The sequence below is a fragment of the Acartia tonsa genome, chromosome 9 (genome assembly GCF_053477335.1).
Source record: "Acartia tonsa isolate MP-2025a chromosome 9, ASM5347733v1, whole genome shotgun sequence".
In the NCBI taxonomy this organism is placed as follows: domain Eukaryota; kingdom Metazoa; phylum Arthropoda; class Copepoda; order Calanoida; family Acartiidae; genus Acartia; species Acartia tonsa.
In genome coordinates this window covers 40571713-40581071 of record NC_137268.1, presented here as the reverse complement: position 1 = coordinate 40581071, position 9359 = coordinate 40571713, and the positions used below count along the sequence as shown (strand labels likewise).

The 9359-nt window shown below is 30.5% G+C and overlaps 1 protein-coding gene across 6 annotated transcripts; it reads right to left on the bottom strand.

The window, feature by feature from the left end:
* Nucleotides 1-1260: 1260 nt before the first annotated feature.
* Nucleotides 1261-4029, bottom strand: LOC145328926 (uncharacterized). Of its 6 annotated transcripts, none has more exons than XM_080172881.1 (4): nt 3731-4029; nt 3350-3433; nt 3041-3112; nt 1261-2281 (listed from the first exon to the last, which is right to left on the bottom strand). In XM_080172881.1, the coding sequence occupies exons 1-4, from the start codon at nt 3994-3996 to the stop codon at nt 2269-2271; spliced, it is 435 nt and encodes a 144-aa protein (XP_080029007.1). In that variant the 5' UTR covers nt 3997-4029; the 3' UTR covers nt 1261-2268. The 6 variants fall into 6 exon arrangements, 2 of the variants coding, with proteins under 2 accessions (XP_080029007.1, XP_080029006.1); XR_013882734.1 differs by lacking the exon at nt 1261-2281 and adding an exon at nt 2511-2573 and having other exon boundaries at nt 2856-3112; XR_013882735.1 differs by lacking the exon at nt 1261-2281 and adding an exon at nt 2511-2537 and having other exon boundaries at nt 2856-3112.
* Nucleotides 4030-9359: the final 5330 nt, after the last annotated feature.

Below are 9359 nucleotides of genomic sequence, written 5' to 3'. Positions count from 1 at the left end.
AAAAATAAGAACTTAGTTGGATTATTCAAAAATAGAATCTGATATCAGGTTAGAAGGAAGCACACCACCAGATATATTTTGGCGGTTTCCCACAAAACGCCTATTGAGCACTAATGAATCGCCCCCCCACCCCCCTCCCTCTTATTTTCTAAATAAATCTATTTGCTACATAACAGTGGGGGTAGTTTTCCTAATATGCCTAACCCTTCGGGGCTACCCTCTCCCCAATATAACAAAACCTAACATGATCTAAAGTTGTGAAAAACCAAAGATAACCACTCCATTCCCGGGATGAGACAATGGAAGATAAATTGATAAATACCCACAATGATGAGAAACAAATATAATATTAATTGGTTGAAAAGTTTGGAAATTACAACTTTGGAAACAGCTATTCAAAAGGGGTGGGGGGTAATGTAACCATCTAGTAATCAATGCGCAAATGGTACTTTGAATCCGAATTTCAGGATGGAATTTGGAATGAGTAATCCTTGGTAGGTCTATTTTCCCTAAATCGAATAAAAAGTTGGAAAAGTAACGGCTGGCGGCTCAGAATTTTAGCAGTTTTTTGGATATTTTCAGAGCAAATCCATCAGTGATTACGTAGGAATCAACTTTTGAATGATATTTGTACATTATTTTTTAATAAAATGCTACTCTTGGCATTTTATAGCTTCTACCAGCCGAATTTAGTCGGTTCTAGCTGTTAAACAGCTGGTACTAGAAATTTGTAAAAAGTTTATTTGTTTTACTATCGATAATTTTGCCCTAGCAAAAGCCCAAAAAAGGCTGAACGGCTGAGCCGGCAGCGGTTAGCCGTTTATTTTACAACTTTTTATTGGATTTAGGGAAAATAGACAAACCAAGGATTACTCATGCCAAGTTTAATATCGAAATTCGGATTCTAAGTGCAATTTGCGCATTGATTACGAGATGGTTGCATTAAAAAAAAAAAACCTTTATTATAAATAAGAACCAAAGGTTTTAATCCTACGAGAAAGATAAAGTGGTTATAAAACTTTTGTTACCTGCATATGCTGTTGTTCATTGTCCCCTCCCTATCTAATTAAATTACACTTTATGTAATGTTTTATCCTTAATCAAATAGTTTTCCTTTTATTTGATGCATCTGAACAAGAATTTCAGCAATTAGTCTTGGGAATTTATGATCCTCTTTCAATATTTCTAAACTTTTGCAGGATCTGTCCCGTATCTCTTCCCTCTCTGAATCACTCACGCGTAGGAAATAATCTACTTCCATTTTTGTTTCTGAAAAGTATTATTACATTGTAAAGTTGTTAAAAGTTTATCATTATATAAAGGTAGCATGTTCTCTATGTGTGTACCGAGGGATCTCACAACAACTGCTAAACCGATATGGTTCTCCTTAACAATGCAGCTTCTCATAGGTCCTGGAAATGTTTATGGCTATTTTGGGGAATGAAACCACCAACTTTTAAAGTGCAGGTAGGCGGGCCCATTGAATGACTTACTTGGCTTGCCTTCGTACAAAGGTGCTGAAACTTTTTCTATTAAAACAATTTTAAGTGGGGGAGAAGACATTCTCCCCCGCCCCAAACTTAAGGGCACCTAGAGGCCTCTATTAGCGTAGCCCATAGTACCTAGGTAACAAATAACAACAAACATACAACGATAATTTAAAAAATATAAACTATACATTCTAAACAAAAGCTTTGAATTAAATGGCACTGGGAGTTGTTTTAATAGACTAGAAAAGAATTAAGGAGGAAATTAAAAACCGATTAAAATAATAACAAAGTTAATACCTAGGTAAAATCTTTAAATTTTCAAAACGCCATCAAGATAATGTATTGAAATTCAAAAATAAAAGAAAAGTATGTATAAAATATCTAAAATTGTAAAATAAAATGGTATCAAAAACAGATGTACAAAAAAACATTATAATTATATCAATTGTTAATAGTAAAAGATTCATTGTATAAATGTAAAAAGTTTTTTAATATTCAAAATACAAATTTTAGGCATAAATTGTTTAAGGTTTTTCAAATTGTTAAAACAAATAGCGGAGAAATCGTCGCTACTTTTAAGAGTAATCTTTCTTGTTCATTGTAAAATTTACAAAATAACACATGTAATCATGCAAGCTCTGTATAAAAGTATAAATTGCAGACGTAAAAAAAATGATTGTATATCAACACTTCTTTACCAATATATATGTAGTACAGCAGAAAACATAGATACTTACATAAAAAAAGTTCAATTCACCAGTTTCGTCACGTTTAAGCTCTAATTATAAATTCTGTAAAAAAAAAACATTGAAATACAAAACTTTTAATTAAATAGTTTTAATATAAAATGTAAATTTTTATAAAAATGTAAAAAAACAGCATTGGAAATTTCGATTACAAAATCACATTCACCAGGTATTGAACATTTGGAAGCATAAATATTTATAATAGTCAAATATATTACTTAAGGAGTTACTTTCATCACAAATATAAATCATCTGAGAATTGTATTTTTGGTAGGTAACTTTTCATTTAAAAGAATTATACCTATTAAAGTAGAGAATATTTTTTAAACATAATCTACTATCATGTACAGGGGTGTAGTATTAGATTCTGCAGGGTTGACCCTACTTAGGGGGAGGGGGATAAAAATATATATGGCTGGGGGGAGGGGGGGGGGAAATGTAAAAATTCAGAGAACTGAACTTTTTTCCATTTTTCTCCCCTCCTTGGTGAAAAAAAACTAAAAGAATATGTAGGAGGGGGGATAATATGAATAAAATAAAGAGTTCTGGAATTTTTTTTAAAAATTGCAGCAGTGGAAAAAAATTAATCATGTGCACGTGCAGAATATACACCCCTGACCATGTACTTTTCAAATTATGTTGAAAATAAACACATACTCTTGGAATATGTATTGTACATTTTAAATAACATCTTACGGTGATTTTGAAACAGTGTTACTTGTGTCGATTGGTAACTATTTATCTAAAGATAACAGAACTGTACTCTCTTAATCCAGTTTCGGGTAAGTTGTGAAGTTTTGAGACCTCGGCGGAGATTTCTGGTTCAAATAATCCTCGAAATCATTAAGTGCTTCCTCCAAACATTGTAACTTGCGCCTTATTTTATGGATAAAGGTTAAAGTAATATTTAGGAACTCAAATTGTTACAAATCAATTTAAAGATTTAAAACACAAAATGTAGAAAATTACCTAGGTTGTTTAAATCATAAACTATTTCAAGATTTATCTCTGAATTTGGTTTTAATGTTTTCAGGAAACGTAAGTTGTATCCTTTTTTCATTTTTGTCATTTATAACTGACTTATTTTATCTAATCTAAGACCATTATCCTTGCCTAATTTGACTAGGATCATCGCTCCTGTCCGGCTCTGCCCATTCTAATTCGGCTTCTGTACACCCATGAAAGTATGATACAAACCTTAACATAATTATATTATAAATTGCGGAACATTAGGTGATTGTTAACGTTGTTTACTTAAAGACAGAGATCTAATTGTAACAGTTCAAGACATTCTAAGTTTTAAAAGATAATTTTTTTTAGATACCCATTGACCTAGTCACCTAACCATATGTCACATTTTATAACTAGAATGGGAATAAGAGAGACAAATGACATACCAATGTACTCTATTTTTAACTAGATGGGTATCTAAAATATTACTTAAATAATCCGTAACCTTCCTGGCCTAGTTTTTTACTAATTTTTATTTTTTACCTTGATTCCTCGATTGCTGCTTTCGTTTTCTTTGCAATTTCATCATGCATTCTATCCGATTTAACCAATCCTTCAATCTTTAGTAAATAGTTGGCGTATAATCGTTCCCCTCTGTTTTTCATAGTCGTCCATATCTGTTGCAACGTTTTAAATTCGTGTTTGCTCATCATGTTGTCTGTCCCAGAACTTTCTCCGAAACTTCCGTCAGAACTTGAGTACGCACTTTCTTCTCCAGATAAAATTTGTGGTTCCTCATTGCCAGACATTATGAATTCTGTAAAACGAAGCGAAATAATGAAAAAATTATTTAACTAAGGAATAAGTTACAGCCAAAAAGCGAAATAAAATTAAAATAATATTTGGAGGGGTAGATAATAGGGTCGTCAATTGTACTTTGTGTTGCCCCCCCCCCCCCCCCTAAGACAGCTAAAATCACATTCACACACAAAAATGACTTAACCTGCTTGATACTCAGGGATCTTAAGGGATAAGACAATGGTTATATTGTTACGATTAAAAAAGTTATACCTTTTTATATATCATATAAAATAATGTTGAAATATTTAATTGTAAACATTAATACAAGTCCGATGACCCCTCCCTAAATCTATCTGTGTATATATTTAATAATTTGTTAAAAAATGTCTTGTTGCTCCACATTTACTTTATAATAATATCTTGCTACATGTAATAAGCAATGGAAAGTTAATAAAATTAAGGAAAATGCAAAATAACAGATTATAGAGTTAATAATAATCGCCATCTTAATTTGCATTTTCATTATCACGGCGAGTTAAATCACTACTAATTGGATTTCTGCTATGTAAGAAATTTATCCAATAAAAATCAGGGTTGCCACATTTTGTCGATATATTTTCCCAAAGTTTATAGTGATTTTTTACATGTAATAAAACAATTTTTGAAGTTAAATTATAGCTTAAGATAAAGAAAACTAGTTTATTTATTTATATTAATTCTTAAATTAACTGCTTTATACATAAAATTTCTCAAAAATGACGACTAAAGTTTAAGAATTTTAAAGTCTGATAATCTTTAAAATAGAGCTTTTACACTCATTATTTTGAAAATATTTAAAAGAAAATACATTTTTAAATATACCCTAGCAATTTCTTTTCATTCTGAAAACTAAAACCAATTATCTTAACACTTTTTAAAAAGGGGGTCATTTATGTAATTATTTTCCATAAGGTATGTGTTCTTCAAGACTTTAAAACATGAATAGAACACTAAAACTTGGCATGGAAGTTGCTCTAATATGGTAAAATGTTGAACTGTGAAGAAATTTTATTGAAACCACCCCTTATATCAAATTTTCATATCGAAATTTGCCAGGGGATTGATATACCTTCCTACACCCTGTTTTGTACACTTTCGTTTTTGACCCCAACTCCCTACAAAAAGTATTGAAATTGTGAAGAAATGGCTGCAAAACTGCTGTTGCCGCCGAAAACTGTTTATCCCCCCAAAAAATTTTGCTTGTTCTTACTTAATCAGACAATTTTGTAAAACTTTAAGGCTAAGCAAGTAAAATCAATGTCCTAGTTGGACCCAAGTATAACTGAGATAAGCAAGCCTAAAGTAGAAACCAATCCATTGCTTTGAGCTAAGAAGGAAGGCTGAAATTACGGGTAAGACGGTACTAACCACTACCGCACGTAGTATAGCTTGATATCTTATGGTCAGACATGGATTTACACAGTCATATTTAAAGTTTTAATTTGTGCTTTAGAAATAAGTTAAAGTGCTCTTAAAACAGACTTATACATGGACATCCAAGCTTTTTCATTTTTTTATGGGGGGGGGGGTGGAATTGTAAATTAAAACTTTGGGGGTAATCTTTATAACATAGAGGCAATGACGTCCAAGCTATTTTTTATTTGTAATTTTATTTTTATATTATTTTTTTAAATTTATCTTCATTTGAATATTATAAAGAAGGAATCTGTAACATTAGGATTTAAAAAAACATTTAAATATTTTTTTTTTTTTGGGGGGGGGGGGTGAATTTAAAAAATATATATATATTCCAAAGTCTAAGAAAGGAGGACGAAACCACATGTGAAAAAATATTGAAATATTTATGAAAATATTCAAAAGTTTCAAAGTGGCAACTCTGTTTTGACAATATTCTTACGCGGCATTCACGCGTATTCCCAGTACATGTAAATGTGTACAGTTAACAACACGATTACAATTAATTCATATACAAATGTTCTGTGATAATTTGACACTAAGTGACTTTAGAACTCTATAGCATTTGTGTGATGTTTGATTTTTCATTTGAGAAAAGGTAACAGTCTAAGTTACGGTGTTATTAGATGCGAGGGAGAGCTCTTAAAAACTGATTATAAAATCTAAATAAAATTCAATATCAGTATGTTCTTATTGGTAAATACATATTAAAATTAAAAACAGAGTTTTATATATAAATATTAAAACTAGCTTAATTTTGAAAGTTGACCTAGCGAGGTATAATTTGTTGATTTATTAAGTGAATATTAAATAAAAGGGCAACGAACGCGTTAGAAAATTAGATAAATTTTGTGATTAATTATTTTTAATTAATTTTATATCACTATTAAGGTAAATATAAATAATAATTAGTTATTATGTTTTTTATTTTTAAAAATTGGCGTATAAACAATAACAATGCGAGAATGCCCCGTAAAATTATATGATTGTTTAAGGTCGTCGTTTTTCATGTTATGATTATGAAATAAGATATCCTACTATATAAAGGTAGAAAGTTTTTTTGGTTTGACCGTTAAGATCTCACATACCACTATTCCGAAGAAGCTATAATTTTTTTCGAAACTCTATATAGGCCGGTTGATAGTTTTAGGCTATTTATTAAAGATTATAGATTGGTCGTTACAGGGATCTTTGCCTTAGAAAAATTACCTTATTAATTAATGTTTGAAGAATATTTCATTTTTTTTTATAAAAGAAGACTTTACTTGTATACGATGTTTTAGTTAAAATGATGATATTTTTTATAAAAAATGTTAAAATATTAAAATTCATGCAAGTATATTACTAAATTTTTAATTTCCCATCCCCCCCCCCCCTAAAATTTTTGTCTATTCACAAAAAAAATTCACTTTAGTTTTCAGTTAACATCCAGCTAAACTTAATATATTTATAATTTTTTAATTTTAATCTTTTAGTCTTTCAAAATGTAAGTCAAATTAATATGATTTATGTTATTTAGACTGAAATATATTTCAAATAAATATTAATAAATAATAAATAAATTTTATAGCAGTAAATTTATCAAAAGTGTATAGTTTTATATTGCAGGAATAGTTAACTCAACAGTAAAAGTGTTTTAAATTAAATATTCTAATAAAAGATAGGCTTTAGAAAATCTAATTTTGTACACGCCGCTTTTAAAACATTATTTTACAATTTTTTTTGTATAGTATTAAAATCAATACACATATAGAGGTAGATGAGTACCTTCATCCCCCCACCCCACAAGGATTTCTAAGCTTTTTTGGTGAGGGGAAGATAAAAAAAAGTACACCAACCCTTCCAAAAAAAATTTTTGGGACGAAGCCCAATCTGTTCCACTTTTGCACCACTTTTGATTCCTGTTACGTAATAAAAATGAGGGATTCCATTTTTTTTTAGGTTTTTTTCCACTGCTCCTCTCATCTCCCTCATTTATATGACGTAACAGGAATCAAAAGTGGTGCAAAATCGGTACAGATTGGGCTTCGTCTTTTTATGGTAACATGGAGATGGGGAGAGAGGGGTGGGTGTAGGCAATTTTTGAATGTTGCCTCAACCTCTTGTTTTTCATGAAATAAAGGGGAGGGGGAGGTTTAGCCTGATGCACACATACAGTTTTTTTCCTACAGGCCTCAAGCAAACATAGCATCATCGATGTATTGGACATTCTAAAGAATATAATTCCCAATTGCCCTTCATTTCACTTCAAACAAGTCCTTGAAGGCGGAGGAAAGGGGTCGTCACTAAAGGTCCATTAGAGTTTGAAGGGATTGTAAAAAATTCTCTAAATATCTTAACAATTAATAAATTAATAATTAAACTATAAATGTCAATTGCAAGTTTTAAAAACAGATTTTAACAAAATTTCGTCTTAATTTGAAATTAGATAAAAAAGACTCTCAAACTTAAAAGTACATAATCAGTAGTGAAGCCACTTTACAATTAATGCGCTCTATATTTTATGTAGATAGTCTGTTTTCTAGAGCATTTGTTACGCGAAGTAGTGGCGTCTAAATCTGGGATCTAAATGGATAAGACAATGGCCGATAAATTGATGTACACTCCCAATGATGTACCCCTTTGGTAGATTAAAATTAGTTGTTGAAACGTTTGAACACTTAACTTAATGAAACAACCAAGCAAAATTCACTAATTACCCAAAGTTGTAAAGCCAACGAATAAGAAAACGTTACTATAAAACATTGGGGACTAGTGTAATCAACAGTCCATTGTCCCCTCTCTCTGGCGCGAAGCACACATAAAAAAGTTACACTTCACGTAAATAAAAATTCTGGGAGGTACTACAACCCTCTTAGGAGTCCTTCCCTTTAAAAGAAGTGCGTGTAGAGGAATATATCCACCCTCATTAATTATTTCAGCTACTTTAGAAAATAGGATTTAATTTGTTAAAACATGAATAGATTACAAACATAATTTTAGGAAAGTCCTAGATAATATGTACTTTTTAAGTGTCAAATACTTGAAAAATGCTCTGTTTCATTCAGTTTAGAAAATTTGAGTGTCAGCTAGGGAAAGAAAGCTGCTTGTATAAGCTAAACTTTTTAGTAACAATTTAATTGTATAGTGATAAAAACATAGAAAAATTTGTTAGAATAATTGCTATTATTTATTCAGTGCATACATATCAGAAACAAAGGAATGTTATTCTAACAAACAATTCTCAGTGAAAATATTCAATTGTCGGCAATTTTAAATGGAATGAATTGGCTGAATAGCAGCCCCTGATTACAATAAAACAGGATAAAAACAAGACTGCATGTACGTACAGCTAGGGTGACATAAAATGAAAAAATGGCAAAATAATTAAATTAATCTGGGGCTGAGTAGGAATTCAATTTATAATTTATCACAGTAAACAAGACCAAGAAAATAAACAATCCAAGAACCCTAATATTGAATTTGTGTTATATTGAATTTTGGTGGTGGTTAATAATATAGAAGAAGGGATGAACATGCTCTAAGGGGGATTTTTCTAATGATAAGTTACAGAATTTTTACTTCATTGTGATGTACTGGTAACCTAATTTTAAAGTAAATGATTTTTATCTTAGAACTTTTCTAACTTTTGAGTTTTCTAAATTAGATTAACATTAACGCTTTTCTATTTTCTTCAAACTTTCTGAATAAATCTGGTTTTCATGGCCTTGTAGCGAAATCTCTTGAATTGAATTAATTGCCAATTGTCCCATCCCTGTATCTCTGACAAGCTATGCATCTACGAAAAATGTGTGAAAAACTGAAAATAATTCAAAACAGAGAGAGAGGACAATGGGCTGTTTAGTAACTAGTTCCCAAAGTTTTATAATAACGTTTTGTTATTCGTTGGATTAACAACTTTGGCGACTTTAGTGAA

Excerpts from the sequence above, each read along its gene's own strand:
- LOC145328926 (XM_080172880.1), bottom strand. The coding sequence starts at position 3,996 with ATGTCTGGCAATGAGGAACCACAAATTTTATCTGGAGAAGAAAGTGCG. Across the intron at positions 3,434-3,730 it reads GCAGCAATCGAGGAATCAAG|GTTTGTATCATACTTTCATG; the intron begins GTAAAAAATAAA and ends AATTATGTTAAG. Across the intron at positions 3,113-3,349 it reads GATGATCCTAGTCAAATTAG|GCGCAAGTTACAATGTTTGG; the intron begins GCAAGGATAATG and ends CCATAAAATAAG.